The sequence below is a fragment of the Emys orbicularis genome, chromosome 2, assembly GCF_028017835.1.
Source record: "Emys orbicularis isolate rEmyOrb1 chromosome 2, rEmyOrb1.hap1, whole genome shotgun sequence".
Taxonomy (NCBI): Eukaryota; Metazoa; Chordata; order Testudines; family Emydidae; genus Emys; species Emys orbicularis.
In genome coordinates this window covers 185,718,734-185,737,889 of record NC_088684.1, presented here as the reverse complement: position 1 = coordinate 185,737,889, position 19,156 = coordinate 185,718,734, and the positions used below count along the sequence as shown (strand labels likewise).

At 39.5% G+C, this 19,156-nt stretch overlaps 1 protein-coding gene across 2 annotated transcripts in view; it reads left to right on the top strand.

Annotated features, from left to right (window-relative positions):
- FHOD3 (formin homology 2 domain containing 3) overlaps positions 1-19,156 on the top strand; it is a 652,884-nt gene that overhangs the window by 531,931 nt on the left and 101,797 nt on the right. Inside the window, exons 12-14 of one of the 2 annotated variants that reach the window (XM_065398377.1) lie at positions 5,236-5,370; positions 11,427-11,477; positions 16,124-16,342. In XM_065398377.1, coding sequence (XP_065254449.1) covers positions 5,236-5,370; positions 11,427-11,477; positions 16,124-16,342 — 405 coding nt within the window. The remainder of the gene's footprint in view (positions 1-5,235; positions 5,371-11,426; positions 11,478-16,123; positions 16,343-19,156) is intronic. The other variant, XM_065398378.1, reaches the window with a different exon arrangement.

Genomic DNA, 19,156 nt, shown 5'->3' with positions numbered 1-19,156 from the left:
ATCAGCATAGTTAAAGCGGTACAGACTGTCTAGTATAGTGCTTTAACTTATTCCTGATTTATGGGGAGAGGAATATACTGATTCAGAATAAGGCAGTTTTGTACTGGTATAACTGCATCCAAACTAGGGGCTGCGCTGGTAGAACTGTCAGTAGAAAAATCACACCCTAACCAAAATAGTTACATTGGTACAAAAAGTGTGTGGGTTATTCATTCTGAATAATGGTCTGTGTGTAAAGGAAAGTCTTTGTGCAATGGAAACCATTGTCCTGAATACCCACTGACCCTGAACTACTGTAATTACCCTGTCGTGGCTTCATTTTACATAGCCTTGCAGGCCAGTTAAAAGTCTGACATTAATCAGTTCTTTTTCTTCTGGTGGTTCTCAAGTTTCTCTTTCAAAGGAAATATTAATCTGTAGCTTTATCTCTCTAATTTTTGTTTGTTTTCAAGAGAATTTTTGTAAAGATTTCCCAAGTTATGTTTAGTCTGTTCGCAAATTGTTATATCAACACACTTTTGAATCTGCCCTGTCACACACAGATATAATATCCATAACTGTGAAGAGCAGCATGGCTCTTGGCAGCTCCAGCTCCCCTTTTGTCTCTTTCTAGGCTGGGCAGTGGGTTTATTATGTTAGAGCCAAGAGACATTTAGATTTGCGTGAGGTCTATATCAGACTAGCAGTCTGGTGGTGTTCTCCCTTCATAATATTTTCATGACTGCAGGAGCAGGAATATGGTGGAAAATGGATAATTAGGGCTCATTTATAAAGATTATTAATGATTCTGGTCATAGTTAAGTTATGAAAAATCCTGAATATCAACCTTCTGATTTTTTTTCAGCTGTCATTATATACCTTTGTATCTTGTGTTCTTTGCAAAGATGAAATGAAATACAGACTTAGATACATTTGATAAAGTTAAAGATTTTCTGCTCTACTGGCAATGAAGAAAAGGTGACCACTGAAGAAGATTTAGATAATATATCTGCAGTGCTAATTCACACTTTGCCAATCCAACAACTCTTGCAATAAGACCTATTCCCTCACCTCAATTCTCAACAAAGATTTAATAGCAAAGGTCTCAAATTCCTAAGGCATTGGTCACTTTCACAAACTATTGTATGGTATTTACTAGTATATGATGGAGTATTGTCATAAAATGGTTAAACTGAAGTATACATGTAACAAAGTAACAAAATAGAATGTGGTGCATTGAAATTGAATTGTAGCAAATGCAATGGGTCAGTTTAGTTAGGTGGTTCTTTAAAAGAGTTTTGACTTGAAGGTGGCTTTTTCTTTTTACGTTGTCCAAGGTCCCCATTTACACAAACGGTTTCCCTTCCTCTTTGTTACCTCTCTCCTGTCTTCTTCCAACAAGATAATGGTAAAATAATGTCCCCTTTGCCCCCAATATCTTGGTGTATAATAATGGTTACAAATCACAAATTTTCGGGAGGAATTTAGACTTCTGGCCGCTATTATAATATTTTCCTGCCACTCGTTTTGTCTGGATATACTTTCTGTGGTGGGAGTGCCCTTTCAGATGTTCCTGTATTTGGAAACCTAAGCTTGTTTAGATTCTGCTGGCTGTCACATCAGACCAAGCAAGTCTCTTTATTTCCCTCTGCCTCTAGTGAATGTAGAAGACTGAAAATAGTTGTCAGAATAAAGACCCTCTTCAACTGTGTGTTTGGAATTGCACCTCTACCAGTTGGTCATATATGAAACCAGCCATCATAATGTGTGTATATATTAGCTATATGGATAATAACAATAATACACCAAGACCATTTATTGACGTGTCTCAACCATTCTACATGTTCATGTTACACCTCACTATGAGATTTCAGCAAACTTTGCCTTGAGCCTCATTGCTACTGTGATAGAAAAACAGCCATTTTAAGACAAATCTCTTTTAAAAATCATCATCATTTAAAATATTATTTCAAGTGCATTACAGACCCAACAGCTTGTTCCACCTGCTTGTCTTGCTGTCTGTGTTCCACCTACATACCAACACAAAAGCTGTACATTCATGTAGCATTGGCAACTACTCTTTAAAGTTTAAACAGTTCTTTGAGTGCCATGTGTCACACCAGATTGCTGTGAAGTATCATTGAACTATGTTGCATGGAGTCAGTGTGTCTCTGGATAAAATCAGGAGGTCCAGGGAATTGTGATTCAAGTTCCATGCACATAATTTAGTACAAGATTATTGCATATTAAAACTTACTAAAATGTTAGTCACAACTCATATTAGGGTTGGGGGTTGATATGACTGAATTCCAGACCAGAATATTTTAGAGCATAGGAAATTGCATACTGAAACACACCAAATGTCTATCAAGCAAACTACTCTGTCTCTGACAGTGGTCAATACCTGATACACTCCAGAGAAGGCATAATACACTCACAGGGCATCTTTGGGGAAATATTATATCATCGCTTTGGGAAGAGGAGTATTTTTCTGATCCCAGCTAGTGATCAACTTATGCTCTGAAATATGATGCCTGATAGCTCTTGTAATTTTGACCTAGCTAACATAATTCCAAATAATGAAGTAGTAGTTGTTATTAGCAATTATAGTTGTTGCTATTAATGATGAATTGGCCGTGAACTCCTTAGATCTCACAGAAGAATTTTAGGGATAGGTCTGGGTTTCAGTCTTCTATGAGGGACCAAACTCCTTACCTCCACATAAGTATGTCCCTGATCCTCTGGATAGTTATTATTTATTTGTATTACTTATTGTATTATTTATTTGTATTATGTGCCCAGAGACCTCAGTCAAAGAGGTTGGGCTCCAGTTTGTGCTGATGTTGTACAAATGTAGTAAAAAGATACTCCCAGCCAAAAAGCTTACAGTCTCACGGTAGCTGTCTGGTCTTTTTCCTTGATCTGCTTCTAGTGTTTCTTCAGGTTTCAATCAGTCGTAACTGCTCTTGGCTGTATATTGAGACTTCAGCCTTCAAGGCAGCTACCTGGGGTTTCAAGTGATTGGACAAAACAGAACTGAACTGATGGAAAACAGTCAACTCACAGTTTTGCCATTTCTCTCGTTTCATGTACAGATGTTTATACCTGAGACACTGCCCAGTTTGACCATTCTTAGAGCAGTCCTTGAATGATATACTGTAGCCATAATTCAACAGAGCCTTTCATACCACATTAGGTGATAGAGCTGTAGCCTTTTGAATCTTTAATTCTTGCTGAAAGCTCTTTTTGAGGGTGGGTTGAAAGTCAAAGGTCATAATCTGTTTAAAATGCATTCCAAGGAAAGATTTACCATGCAAGCTGGACTATCAGAATTGGGGGGGGGGAGCTAGTGTTGGAGATTATTGGAGTTTTTTATGATTTTGAGTGTGATCCAACATTGTTACTGTAGCTTCACCAGAGTGCCAGAAACAAGGTTTACAGGATATCAAGTTTTATAGCCCCTTATGTAATGTTTATCTGGGTGGACTATGACATATTGAAATTGAATTTAATGAAATTATTGAAATTATACTTACACTGACCTGCTGCCAATGTGGCCAAAACGTCTGTCTTCTACAGGATTCCTCTTTGTCTAAAGACAGACAGACAAGAAAGATATCTTTACAGGAATAATTTGGTCTTTTGCTGCTATTGCCTCCACCTGTGAATCAGTGGGCACTAGTGATTGAATGCCTAGACAGTACAGTGCTTAGAGCAATGATAAATAGAAGGAGAGTATCTGAGTTTGTAAAGGCAGTGGAAGTGTATTCGCTCTTGTACTGCTAAGTTTGTGACTCTGAAAGGATTAGGCAAGTTAGTTTCTTTTCAGAGAAGGGATTCCTTTCTTTATGACTGCTGATCCCTTCATTCCAAAGCTCACATTACAATCATTTATGAACTAAACAAGGGCTTGTCTACACACAAGGGTGTACCACTTTAACTCTACCAGTAGAGTTAAAGCAGTGCAATCCCACTTAGTGTGGATGCAGTTTTATTAGTATAAAGGTGCTTTATACTTGGATAGCTATTTCTGTATGGGAAGGGGGGAATAAGCTATACTGGTATAAGGCACATTTATATAACTGCATACACATGAGGGCTTGTACCAGTATATAACTACTTTGGTAAAACAACACACCCCTAACCAAAATAGTTATACTGGTACAAAAACTGTGTGTAGACCTGGCCAAAGACTGGAGAACTCACATCTGCTTTCAATGATGACTACTCGTTAAATGTATCCACTAATTACAGTAGCAGTCTATCTTGCAAAGCTAGCATCTGATAAATCCTCCAGAAGTGGTTGCTTTGGTTTCTACTAGCTGCTGCCACTGTTCATCCTTGATGAAAGGGACCGTGTTGTTTGGCTGGAAACTTACTCAGCTATGCTTGATCCTTTGATTCTATTTTAGCAGACAGTTGAACAAGAGCTAAAGATTTGATACCTATTACTAATAGTGTGACTTAGCTCTGTTGCACTCTGATAGTACACTAACAATCAAGTAATAAACTTGATATAGCAAAACTAAGCCCTTTGTGCCTTTTAATGAACCAAGGTCATAATCATTAGCACTTTCCCTATATGTTTTACTGATTTGTTCCTGTACTTACTAACATGAAAGGTCCAGATTGCAATATAGCTCAGCAAAGGATTAATTTTGCTATTGCAGCAACTGCTAAGATGACAAAATTCATGAATTTAGCAACATAATGGCAAGTATTAATAAGCCTCATCCTAAATTGCATTCAGATTCTAAAATGTAGTTCTATCATCTTTTAGTATAGCTTCTCATTATACAGTATTCCTTTGTTGTTTGATACATCAGCTTTTGAAGCATCGTTGCATAACATGTTTGGAAGTGCTAGCAAAGTGTTGCACTTCTATTTTTATTTCAAAATCCCATTATGGAGTTCGTCCTTTCAGTTAGAGCCATAATGGTATATAGCTGGTTTAAGTGATACTGCAATTGAAAGAGGCTGAACAATTCTTAAGAAGATTTTGCATGCACCTCAGAGGTTTAAGTTAACTTTAAAATGTTCTAAAATATCTGCAGCTTTTAAGGTCATCACAGCTTAATAAAGTAGTAGTTAGCAAGGGTGTATTATGTCAGTGTTTTGATGCATCTTTGAATTAATATTTCCATGTCATTCCGTGTGTCGGGAATGTATTTCTGACTAACTCATGACTGTTAACAATTTCTGTCTGTATAATCAATAAAAGTGGCACTGTGAAATGTGATCCTCTTTGGTCTGCAGGCCAGCATTGGGTGGTCTCCTTACATCATCTTATCGGCAGCACCAAGAATCCTTGGCAGCGGAAAGAGAGAGGCGACGTCAGGAGAGAGAAGAGAGATTGCAAAGGATAGAGCGGGAAGAGAGAAACAAATTCAAGTAGGAGATAATAGTGTTCGTTAATGATTTGTTGCCTTAATGCAATATTTTCCTAAATAATAGGGAAATTACATTGCAGTGTTCTTCCTCCAGCAGTGTGCCAAGGTATAAACATGTTTAAAGATTGATATATTAAACAAAGGGTATTATGAATTGTAGCATTTAATGAAACTGTCAGCTTGTGCGTACCTAGCCAATTATACTGGCTAGATAACGGCACAGGCCCCAATTCATTAACCAATTTACTCTCCCTCAAACCATTATGTTTATAAGATGTAGGGGTTTGGGGGACGGGTCTCTTGCTGCCTTAATTTTTTGCTAATAAAAACATTTCACTTTTAGGAGCATATGGTACTTTTTGAAATATTGCACTTTTTTAGAATACTTTACCTCCAGTTCGCTTTAGTGCATCGAGAGTCATAGAAAATAGATGTATCAGAATCACTACACAAACAAAATACAGGGCCTAATCCAAATCCCACTGAAGTAAATGTAAAGACATTCATTGACTACAGTGGGCTTTGGATTAGGCACATCGAGTTAAAATTTATATAAATCCCTCCCAAATGGGAGAAATCAAACCATTCTAAATGAAATAATTTGCCAAAGGCCTGAAATTCAATATATGTATTAGGGAGCTTGCAGGAGTTCTGGAAATGCCATATATAAAGAATTGGTTACCCTGTTTGTTAGTTGTACAGTGTCAGAGCAGATCTCATTGGAGTGGGACTCCTTGTCCATCTGCAGTTATGAAATATTCTCTGCAAACTGTGCCTAGAAACAATAATTTCACTGTGTCATAATCAGGGTGTGAGGAGAAGAATGTCTTTCATCAAGTAGAAGTCAGAATTTAGCAGGCTATAGACTGGAAAGAGTTGCTGTCTCCTCCATAAAGCATTTATTTTATAGCCCTAGAATATATATTAAGAATTTGGGCACTAGTTTTCATGGAAATTTGTCTATTGAGATGCAGGTTTAGGCTCTTTTCTGTTTTAGTAAGCATCTAAGAAATGGAAGCAATCTATTGTGTCTATAGTGAAGCTGGGAAAGAGGGTACTTTTTCCTGTGGTTAGTAAGAGAGGTTATATCAAATCACAAATAGAAGAGAACTAAGAAAGTTACACATAAGCCTTCTTTAGTCAGCGGAGATGCCCTCCTGGCTACAGAAGACAGCTAGTTCAGTGAAGAAAAAAGGAGCAGGAGGGCAGGGACTAGGGCACCACAATAGTCTTCGGCAGCCAAAAGCTGCCCAAGTTCTTCTGAAACAGAAGCAATTAGATCCCAATCCTGTAGCTCTAAGCTCCTTCCAAAAACTCTCCCTCCAAATGGTATCATATTGCTACAGCAGGCAGTCATGAGACAGCCAACATCAGCTTTCAGAAAGGAAACTCCCAGACCAAAAAAGCCACACAGAGCATTTGGCAGCTTGAATGACAGATCTGCACATCTTACCGGCAACATATAGTGATAGTGCTGCCATTGGGGATGGTTCCTAAGGTTAGAAAAATGAGACCATACAAGTGAAATTAAAAAAAAAAAATCTTCCTCCCATTCCATGAGCCCCTCACAGTTGTTAAATTAAGAGTATAATCCTGTGAAGTGCTGAACAGCCCAAATTCCTAAATACAGTGGTCACCTTAAAATTTTCCAGTTAGCTAAGATATGATTGAGATAACTAAGTAACTTATTTAGGTACATGTGCAATATTTGAGTTATTTTCCATAGTAAGTGTAGAGCAGGGTTTCCCACTGTATGAGACATACTCCCAGGGTGGGGAAGCAGTGTAGAGGATTAGCCTGGAGTACATGGAGAGGCCTCTCTGGGTATGTCTACATTGCAGTTAGACGCCCATGGCTGGCCCATGCCAGCTGGCTTGGACTCACAGGACTCAGGCTAAGGGACTGTTTAATTGCAGTGTAGACATTCGGAATTGGGGTGCAGCCCGAGCTCCGGGACCCTCCCCCCTCACAGGGTCCTAGAACCTGGGCTCCGGCCTGAACCCAAACATCTACAGCACAATTAAGCAGCCGCTTAGCCCGAGCCCTTAACCCAAGTCAGCTGGCCCGGACCAGCCACAGGTTTTTAATTGCAGTGTACAAATACCCTCCGTTTTCTCCAGAATCTCAGCTTTCTTTTTTTTAAACGTTAGTCTCCAAGATGTTAGAGTTGCAAAGAAAATATAGAAACTGTGAACCAATGTGTAACAAACACGTTGATGGTGTCTTTAGTTTGAAGAGAGACTGAAACTCTAAGACGTGCACAGCATCTTTCAATTCAGTGGGCGCTAATTCCAATGCCAGTGATGAATGTCTGCATTATAGACTATTTCATCAAAGCATGTAAGAAAGGAAGTATCATATTATGAAGATCTTCACCATCTGCTCTGAGTGACTGCTCATTTGGGGTAGAGCCTTAACAACACATGATAGGATTGAAGGGGAGCTGGATCAGTTTCATTCTCCTGAAGGGGACTCTCCTTTTTTAAGGATTAGGAACCCATGGTCTAGAGAATAGTGCAAATATTTAAGTATCTTTATCTATATATACAATTTGACAAATTTTTACGGGTGACATCTGTATGTGAGTGCTAAGGAAGGGGCATGATAACTGTCTTCAGATGTTTGATTGGTGCATGCCCCAGGGATGGTGAGTAATTACACTGCTCTACAGCCAAAATGCTTCTGAAATAAATGTAGTCAAACTTTACTAATTCTGGGTCACTGAGAACGAAAATGATGCTTAAAATTGTTGATTGGCTCTAGTTTTCAAGATATGCTATTGGGTCAGTATATACGACCCTTGACTTGGGAATGGCGGAGGATAAGTGAGTTATAAAGGGAAGGGATCTCAATTTAAACCAGAAATGACTAAAATACATCTTTGACTGGATCTATGAATAAATCTCTGACTGGGTTTGGACAGTACTTGCTTTTTAGGCAAAACAATGAATGATGCAATCTGAAGTTGGTATTGCGTCATACATGATATGAATTGCATAACGTTATTCCTAGAAGTCATGGATGATGCAATCATAACGAAGCTTACATCACTCTGCTGAACAAATTGCCCTATATCAGCTCTAGAAATCATACAGTGTCGTGCTCTCTTATTTGTCAGTGTTTGATTTTGCAAAGGGACACATTTCTGTTTAGCCAAAGTGAGCAGAGATGCCTCATACTTGTGTGAACAGTGCAGATAACTTCTGCTATGTTTGTGGTGAAGTGACTTTTGCATCCCAAAAGCGCAGTATAACCACTATGGTTAAGAAAGCCTATCACCTTTATTTTGGCTGCAAAATTGGAGATCAGGACAAGAGGTGGGCCCCACACATATGCTGCAACGCTTGTGCAACAAATCTTCGCCAGTGGTTGAACAGGAAAAGGAAATCTATGCCTTTTGCAGTGCCAATGATTTGGAGAGAGCCAACAGACCATAACAGCAATTGTTACTTCTGCATGGTGCCTCCAGTTGGGAAAGGTGTGTCAAAGAAGAAAAAGTGGACTGTGCATTATCCAAACATTCCATCAGCTATACGCCCAGTACCCCACGGAGAAGGACTGCCGGTTCCTGATGCACCAGAATCATTCTCACTTGAGTCAGACGAGGATGAGGAAGAGGATGAAACTTCTGGTCCTGAACCATCAATTTCACTGGACCCACATTTTCTCCCATCCTCCTCCTCTGAACCACACCTCATAACACAATGTGAACTGAATGACCTTGTCAGGGATTTGGAACTACCCAAGAGTAAGGCAGAGCTGTTGGGCTCCAGACTACAGCAGTGGAATCTCCTGGCAGGTGATGTTAGGGTTTCCATGTTCCGTGACCGTCAAAAGGATCTTGTCCCATTCTTCTTCATGGAAGGTGATCTTGTAGCCTGCAACAAGATCGATGGTGTGATGGCAGCCCTCAACATCGTTCACGATCCAGATGAGTGGAGACTGTTCATTGATTCATCGAAGACGAGTCTTAAAGCTGTTTTACTGCATAATGGCAATGTTTTGCCATCAATTCCAGTTGGTCATGCAGTCCATATGAAGGAAACCTATGACAACATGAAACAACTTTTGAGGTGCATAAACTATGACCAACATCAGTGGCAGCTTTGTGGTGATTTGAAGGTTGTTGCTCTCTTGCTTGGTCTGCAGACTGGATACACAAAGTACTGCTGTTTTCTCTGCGAATGGGATAGTCGTGCAAGAGATTCCCACTACATCAAGAAAGATTGGCCACTCCGACAGTCATTGGAGCCTGGGAGGAAAAGTGTTCAGCATCCACCACTTGTTGAATCAAGGAAGATTTTGTTACCACCCTTACACATCAAGCTGGGTCTGATGAAGAACTTTGTCAAGTCCATTGACAAAACACAAGCAGCTTTCAAGTACCTCCGTGGAAAATTTCCAAGGTTAAGTGAAGCTAAGATAAAGGAAGGTGTCTTTGTTGGTCCTCAGTTTCGTGAACTTCTTCGAGATGATGCATTTGACCATGCACTGCGTGGCAAGGAAAGCCTTCCAGTTAGTGGCAATAAATTTTCTCGGAAACAACAAGGCAGACAACTACAGGTTGTTGGTGGAAAACCTCCTCAAGGCATACAAAAGCCTTGGTTGCAACATGTCACTAAAGATACATTTTTTGCACTCTCATCTAGATTTTTTTCCACCGAACTGCGGAGCAGTGAGCGACGAGCATGGCGAGCGATTTCACCAGGACATTGCAACAATGGAGAAACGCTATCAGGGCAAATGGAGCCCATCAATGCTTGCAGACTATTGCTGGACAGTGACAAGAGATGCTCCATTTAATGAATACAAGAGACAAGCCAAGAAGCGCCGAGTAGACACTGAATAGGACTAAACTATGTACAGAATAGTTTTTTGCCTTTTGTTTCCTAATAAATTTTATTTATATAACCCTTTTGCTGATTTTTAAAGTGTTACATAAACAGGACAGGTGAAATATTATCATGTAAAGCAACCATAAACACATGAAAAGACCTAGGTTTACAATTTATGATTAAAACTCTACTATCTACACAATCTACATAGACATAAAATGTAAAAACTTAAATATCTTAGAAACAGCAGCCAATCAGTTGTTTTAATTGTCATATTTGAATTCAGCACATCAAAATACATAATAAATAGCACATTTTATCTCTGAAGCAGACGACTTCTCAAAAATTGTAGACCAGTGTTATTTCATTTGATACACAGAGTATAAAAAGGAATAATGGGATGTGCTCAGTAAGTGGAAGATTTCTGGAAAACTTCCTGGCACTGAGGTCTTATAGGCTGAGAAATAGTCTGAAGTGATGAAAGTCCCATCAGTTTTGTCTAACCACTTGACAAACCACTATGAAATGGACTGTAGGGAACAATCTTGCATCAGCAGGGGTGTGGGCTAGATGTTCTAACAGGACTTCTAAATTCTGCAATTCTTATATAACCCTATGCGATAAACATGCTGCAAATAATATAAAGAACATTTCAGCAATAAAAATCATGGGTGGGACATCACACCCAGTAATTACACTACCCAAGTGTTAGGCAAAGTTGATCTGGCAAAATTGAAAGAAAAGAGTTACTTGGGGACTTGTGGGAGGAGAGAATAAGAGGAACTGGAGGAGAAAGAATAGCAGAAATGTGAGGACAGATGTAAGTAGTGGCATTTGAGGACTTGTAACTTGTCCAAAAGTCAGGGCCATGAAAAATAATAGGCAAACATAGAATTATGTGCCAGAAATTCTATTTTGGGCTTCTAAGCCTGTAATTCAGAGTTGCCCATTTTTATTCTATGCTTAGTATCCTTCCCCACTGTACATATTTGGCATGATGGTGACATATAGTGTATCTATATACATCTGAACACACATACACCCTCTTCCACATTTATTCAGAGAGTAGATGCAAATATCTTCAGTGTAGATAGTCAACCTTCATTACCTTTAATTGTCTTGGTTTTAGCTGTTTATTTCTCTTGTTATTTATGTCTGTTACCTTCCTTATTCTTGTTCCTTCTTATTCCTTGGTTTCCTCTGCAACTTATTGCAACTTTAGCCGTGATTATTTAGACAAAAGAGAGGAACTAAGGCAAGCAAGAGAAGAGAGGTTTGTACCTTTTGCTTCCTGCTTTCAGTTGCTTTTCGCTTATTATGTCCATTATTGTGCGTCTGTTGGCTATTTAAGTACACTTTTAACCAGGCATGCAAGGGACAATTTTATTTAAAAAGAAACCTATAAAAATGTTGTACTTTCACTAAAACAAAAAATTAGTCCAATCATGGGCGTAGGAATAAATAAAAATGTAGCAGGACTGGTAGGCATGGGATTGGTTGATTGACATAACTTTTATCTGTTGATTTGGGAAATAATACTAAGTATTACATTTGCACCAGAAATTTGCCCAAATATTAGTATGGTTATAGTTCTTCTAAACCAGTGTTTTTCAACCGATGGGTACAAATCTTCAGGGGAGGTCAGTCAGGTGGTTGTGAGCCACTGAAAATGTTGTTATTGTCAAAAGCAAAGAAAATTGGTTATCAAAAAAAATCTCATTCCCCCACTCCCAGCATACCCTTATCCTTCAAGGTTCAGTATTTTCTCAGAACCACTCAAAACACACAAATAAATTATATAGGCTTAACATTGTTAGTATTGATGATTTTTTTTATTCTTTCATAATAAATATAATGTTAGTTTCAATTTTTTTTACTCCAAATAAAAGATTACCAACTGGAAAGGTTGAGAAACACTGTACTAAGCAATTAGGTTCCTACGCCTATGAAAGCAAGTTTTCCAGGAGCACTCAAATAACAGACTTTGTCTTCCAGTAGTTTAACCTCCGTTTTCAATAGTGGTTATTAAAGGCTAGATGGAATTCTTGGTTTCACCTGTAAAATGTGCATGTTACTAACCAGATAGCAGACAGAAAAAATCAAGAATGCTACAATTCTGTTTTGCATAACATATGCAGCATCCTTACCATTGAGAGACTACTAGACAAAGTGACCCGTGGAATCCTTTAAAAATTATATTTCATTACATTAATGTGAAGAAATCATCTAACTGGTAGATTTCTCTCTGACCATACAAATCATCACACAGGAGGCAATTTCCTCCTTCAGACTTAGAGTCTGATCCAGCAGCAATTCTATTGTGGCTAAGGTGGCCATTATTAAAAATGATTTTGATGTTTCTAAAATCAAACAGAAGCTGATGTGCTTTCCCTCATCTTTACAGCCAAAAATACAGCCATTCAAAGCATCTTGTGAAATTAAGCACATCTGACCGCATAAGCACCAAACACTGATTGTAGCTGGGTAAAAGCTTTTACCGCAGTCCTGCTGGTCGGCTAGATTTGAAACAAATTAGAAGTGAGTTCTCCGGCATTTTCAAGTTGTAATGGAACATGCTAAAGTAAGCTGGAGTATTTTTTGGAAATGTTCACCAGCAGGGCATCATTGCTATGCTGTCTGGGCCAATTTTACCAGTCATTAGCAATATATCTTGATGTGTATATATCTTGAAATGAAAAGCTAAACTTTTATTTCCTTCTCATGAAGAGGAAAGAAACATCCCTCTTAGACAGTCCGTAAATGCTGGTGGAAGATGCTACAATGGAGGTCAAACATCAGTCATCCATTGCATTGGTCTTATGTAATTTTTTTTAATAAAGTCCTTTGAATCAGACAGCTTCTGACAGTGCACTTTTATGGGCTATTTTGCAAACATATATCCCACATTCAAGCAAAATAAGCACAAAAAGCTCTGTTGAAATCCCCCATTGTCTACGTTTCTCCAGGTTTTTGGAGCAGTCTTGTGTAGTATAAGATATTATATGAGCCCCCGTATGCAGTACCTATGGTAATTTATGTCCCGAGCCAGAGCCAATTGAAGTCAGTGGGAGGTTTTCCATTGACTTCAGTGGGCTTCGGATCAGGACCTTAATGAGGAAGTAAAAAGTTTAACTCTGCATTTCCTTGGTTTTGCAAGTATGAATCAGCAACATTATTTTCATGTATTTTTGTGTTTGATAGCAGATTGTTTGCAACGATAGTTTAAAAATGTCCTTGCAAAGGAACACTCCCAGACCCTTTCCTAGAGGTTTACAGTTCAAATGGAAATGTTCCTGTTCTTATTCTGACCTATATCTGGTGACTTTGCAGAGGGTCACGTAGCATTCCCAGGGCACTGCTCACAGATCTAGAGAACGTCGGATTACATTTTTATTCTCTTAAACAGAATAAGTGGAATTGATTGCTCATGAAACATACGAAACTGACAACCCAGGGGTTTGCTGCCTTTTAGCCATAGAACAGGTTCAGCATATGCACTGGCACTGCAAATTGCCCTGACCTAGAGGAACATGGAAGCATGGATGGCGGCAGTGCCTCAGCCCTGGACTGGAAGAACCACATGTAGGAGAGAGACAGTACACCTCTACCTCGATATAACGCTGTCCTCGGGAGCCAAAAAATCTTACTGTGTTATAGATGAAACCGTGTTATATTGAACTTGCTTTGATCCGCCGGAGTGCGCAGCCCTGCCCCCCGGAGCACTGCTTTACCACGTTATATCCGAATTCGTGTTATATCGGGTCGCGTTATAGCGAGGTAGCGGTGTAGTTCATTCTTTATACGCATTCAAACCCTGGTTTTCATAAGACTGCTAACAAGAAAGCTAATGTGATGGTACTTTTGATAATATAGATACCTGCTCACTAGGAACTGAATTGAAACCATCTACTCATTTAACATAACTCACTTAACAAATGTGAAATGGAAACAACTAGATTCATACTTGTTGCCTATTGGTATAAAGCTCCATCTAGACCTTTACTAATGCCCTGAGTTACCCAGTATCCACGTGAACCTTAAATCTGAATATTCTCCATCTTCAGTTTGTTGTGTAATGCCATGAGATCTGCTGCTATATGAGTTCACTTTTTACATTTTGACTAGATTCAGTTGTGTATGTTGACAGACTGCTATTTTCCTGGTGAATTTAATTCTGCAGCACAAAACCACAGAAGCTAAAAAGTTAAAACAGCTGAAAAAGAGCAGAGGACAATAAAATATTGTAGTTCCCCATGTTACAGGGGGATCAGTCCAGATCGTTGCTGTAGTGCATTGGCACATTGCAGAAAACTTCATTGCAGCCAGCTGTTCTGTACCTGGTTTAGCTGAGCGATCTATTTGAACGTCTCTTTATGAGTCCGAAGTTCCATCTGCCCAGTTTGTGGGGAGAGGGAAGGCTGAATACCTGACTGACTGCGGTTAAAATAAGGGCTGGTTTAATTAACTGTGTAACAAAAGACCATGATAGTGTTTGTGAAGGGCTTTCTCTTCTTTTGGAAAAAAATCATTCTTTAGAATTGGCTTCGTGCTAGAACTGTAAACAGTTCTTATTTTATAACCATACAAGTATGTGGCTTGTTATATTTTCATCCAAAGTTTGTAGGGGTTCCTTTTCCTGCAAAATCTCAGTTCAAATCATGCCTATACCTCCAGAGGAATAAAAGAAAATAAGTTTGTTCTTCATTATTGCGGTTTATAATAATGCAACTTGCATCAGAAAACACAAGACGTGCTCTTCAAAGACATCTTTATATGCTGTATAGTTATGCTTGTGAATGTGTGTGTCTGATTACTAAATGCACTAAGCATGTTTGTTACCACATCTGGCTGACTTCCTTACCCTTACTGAATTTAATATACACGTGTACATTAATTCTGCCTGTCAGGGAGGCAGGATTGGGGAAGGGGCTGTTCCTTGTTATGATGTGTTTACAGCAGTGGGTTATTGGAGGATGACCACATAGTCTTTGAGGGACATAGGCGGTAGTCTTGATTAACCTGTTTAACAGCTCACTTGTGGGTAAGACAGAATCAGGAGCCTGTTACAGCTGTATTCATAAATTTATTCCTGAGCAAATAATGGTGGATAAAATTAGCAGACATCTGGAAGAGGCACATATTCCAAAGTTATTTTGGTCCAAATGTATAAAGCACAGTATGAAGAATATGATTGGTAGCTGGTCTTAATAAACAGTTAGTGAGTTCTGCCTGCCTAAAATGCAAAACAGATGTATCTTTGTTCTTTTAAACTGACTTTGATGAATAAACTATATGTGACGTCAGGTCCAAGCTATTGGATGTCTGAGTCCGGCAGAGAAATTTTTTAGAATAAAAAAAAAGAAAAGTTTCCATTGTGGACTCTGGAGAGAACAAAGTGAATTCCAGTGCATTGCTCTTAGAGCAAATAGAAGCAGGTTCAGAGCCTTAGATAGTCCTCAGTCCAAACATTTATTATTGGTATTATTTTCAGGGAGAGCTGCTTTTGTCTGCTGGACTGAACCACTTTCCCTCTCCCTGCAGCAAGTCTGGGACTTCGGCTATTTGCATCAGTTTAGGGGGCTGGGTTTTTGGGGGGGCTTTCTGGGGAGAGGGGGTGGAAGAGGGAGCAGGCAAATGCTTCCAAAAAGGAGGAAGGCAGGACTGTGTAGACAGGATACAATATCTGAGGATTGTGTAATGATACCATTTTTTGTTTTGTCATGAGCAACTTAACATTTTTTTGGTTAATATCTTTTGCTTTGGTGCACTTTTACTGGCAGACTGACCCAGCAGTCAGTGTAGCACTGTACCCCTTGTGTCAGGAAGTCAGTTCATTCTCTGCAGGTGCTTCGTCCCTAAACAAGCATCAGCCACCGGCTTCTCTTTCTTTACGGAAACCCTTTGGAATTTAACTTTCAGATACAAATACTTGGAGAAGTTGGCAGCTGAGGAGTATGAGAAGGAGCTGAAAAGTCGGAGTATATGCCGAGGCAGAAGTGAGCTGTCCTTGAACTTGAGCTCTCCTTCGGCCCCATCCTCTCCCATTCCCAAGTGCATCAGCCCAGCATCCGTCGAGTCCCAGGAGGAGCTGAAGACCCCTTCAACACCCCGTGGGACACCTCAGCCCCCTGAAGGTGAGTGCAAGGGAGGATGGGGAGAAAGGAGCTAATTTTGTCATTGTGTCTCTCTGTTAAACACACATTTTTTGTGCATGAATACAGGAATATAAGCTCTAGGGTGCCACAACTCATTTCAGGGGTCGTAACTTGACAGATTAGTCTGTGCTGTCTGTCTGCATTTTTCTCTTGCTTTCTCAAATGCCTTCTGAGCTACTCATGCTAGGGATATGTTATAATTCATTGTTGTTATTATTTATGGTTATTATTATTGCCCATTGTTATTAGAACAAAATAATTAGAAAATGCAACATGCAGAGGATCTGATTTTAGCATCATGTTCCTTGTATATCAGTAGTTACTGAATACTAAAACAATAGTGCTCCTGCCAACACATTTTGCTTATGTGGATTCTCTGAAAGAAATGCAACTGCTGAATGCCAAGATTATAACCTTCCAGCATAGCACAGGCTGAATGTGACAAACAGAAGAAATATTGAATTTAAGGGGGAACTTCGTTGGTTATTTTTAATGCACACAAAAGAATTAAAATTGTAGCAAAACTAATAATGGGGACCAAATGCAATTAGGAAGAAGGAAAGTATAATTAGTATTTTATGTGGTTTGTTTGTTGTCATATAATGTATTGGTGTCCAAAGTGATATTATGCACGCACATCATTCCACCACTTGCATCATGTGTCCCTCTCTCCAAAAAAATCCCAAACTTACAGAGATGTATATTCTTGCCACGTGACGCTGCATTAACATTGGGAGCCTCTGTGCATGTTGAGGATGAATTATTGCCATCATTTTCTTTTATTTGATTTGATTTCCTGCTACATGCTATTGGTGATTAATGCTTCTATAATTTGCACTACTTGGTTTTATTGGATATCATGGCTTTGAAGCATGTTGTAAAGCAATACAACTGTGAAAGAAGATACTGAGGTTGCACTTTGACTTTCGTTGTATTTACTCTCATAGCATTAAATCTTAAGTCAAGTTTATTTAGTTTGAGTTTACATGATTTCGTAATTACACTACCAATTTCTTTGGATAGTAGAGCCCCCACAAGTCTCTGTGGAATCATTGCTCAGAAAATATGCATATTTTCTGGTAACATTTGTCTTTCAAAATATTTAAAATCCCAGTTCTTCAAATCCATTATTGCTTTTAGAGCAAATGAGCTAGATTTTTCCACCATTAGGATTTCACAACTGGGTAAGGAAGAAGTATCTCTTTTATGATGATTATTTTAACATATTTCCCCTGGAAGCATTTTTAAAATGACAATATAAAATGGAGCATGTATTTAGAACAGGTGCACAGAGTAACTCCAGGCAGCTGGACAATGGAGAGGCTATCAACAGACAGACAGCAGGTGCACTGGGCATCTGAAGTGAAGCACCTAACAAAAACAGGTGTACATGGGGCAGCCAAAAGATAGTACCTGGGAACTGGGCAAGTGGGCAGAGCAATGGCTGGCACAAAGTAGGTGGGCAGGGCAGCAGCAGACAAAATTCAGCAGAAGGCAGCTCTGGGCATTCTTCAGGTAGCTAGGACAGCACCAGTATATGGGCCCTGAAATGTATTTATTTCAGTGGGAATTTTACCTGAGTACGGATTGCTGTTTCATGCCTTCAGTCAGCAGCAGGAAGGCAGAATTGGGGATTTGGCAAGTGAGGCAGGGCAACAAACACCCCAGGCTGCTGTGAACTGGACAGCACTAGACTGGCTGACATTTTGTGTGCACGTTTTCGTTCACTGAGCACCTCACACACACTAATGAATGTAGCCTTACAACAACCCTCCACAGTCAGGAAATAATATTTGCCCCATTTTATGAATGGGGAAACTGAAAACATTGACTTGCATATGGTCATATAGGGAGGCTGAGGCAGATGTAGGAACTCCGCTCTCCCTGAATCCCAGTCTAATGCTTTAACCGTAAGATACTGCTTCTTCCCAAGCAAAGAGAAAATTGCAGAAGGAAAACATGTGCTACATTCTATGCACTGTAAGACACAATCCTTCAAAGAAATGTGTTAATTATTAGCTGGATTCTTTTATTTGGTGTGTGTGATTGAGGGGAGATATGCAGCCTTGCTGAGTTCCCAACTTTGGGCGTACCACGCCTATGCAGCTAAAAAGAAAGATTCTCACCAGCCCCAGTGGATTCTGGGTGTGCCCAGACATTTGAGTTAGGAGGGCTTGATTAGAAGTGAAATTCTGCAGACAGGTCATCTTTGTCCATGGAGATGCATGTATGCATCCCTCAACAGGTAGGAGTTGAGAAGGCTGACTCAAGGTGGGATTATCTAGCTCAGACTCTGGACAGTTGTTAAGGAGCAAGACTGGGAATCCTTTTGTTCTTTTATTGGGCTTGTAGGACTGGTTCACAGCCACATATGAGGAAATGCCACAGTTGTTAGAAACACCAAGTGCTCTGGCAATGACAGGTTCTTTTGTGGTTGGATCTGAAATGGGTTGTGCAGAGGAGAAATGGGGGGGAATATAGGATGTGGTGGGCAAAGCTCTAGTGAGGAAGGTATGAAACAGTGTGAGCAGCTTCTTCTCCAGACCCACCCTGTTAGCAGATGTTTGAACCCTTGCAAAGAGATGCTAATTTACTCATGCTGATTTAGACCCTGATCTTGTAGACATTGCATGTATACTTAATTTCAAACTCATGAGTAGGCCCATTGAAGGGAATGGGAATAGTCAAATGCTTAAAATTAACTAAGCATGTGCAGAAGTGTTTGCTGGACTGGAGCCTTGCTGAATATGATGGAGATGGCAGTGGCCTACTTGATCAGAGAAATCAAACTAGGGTG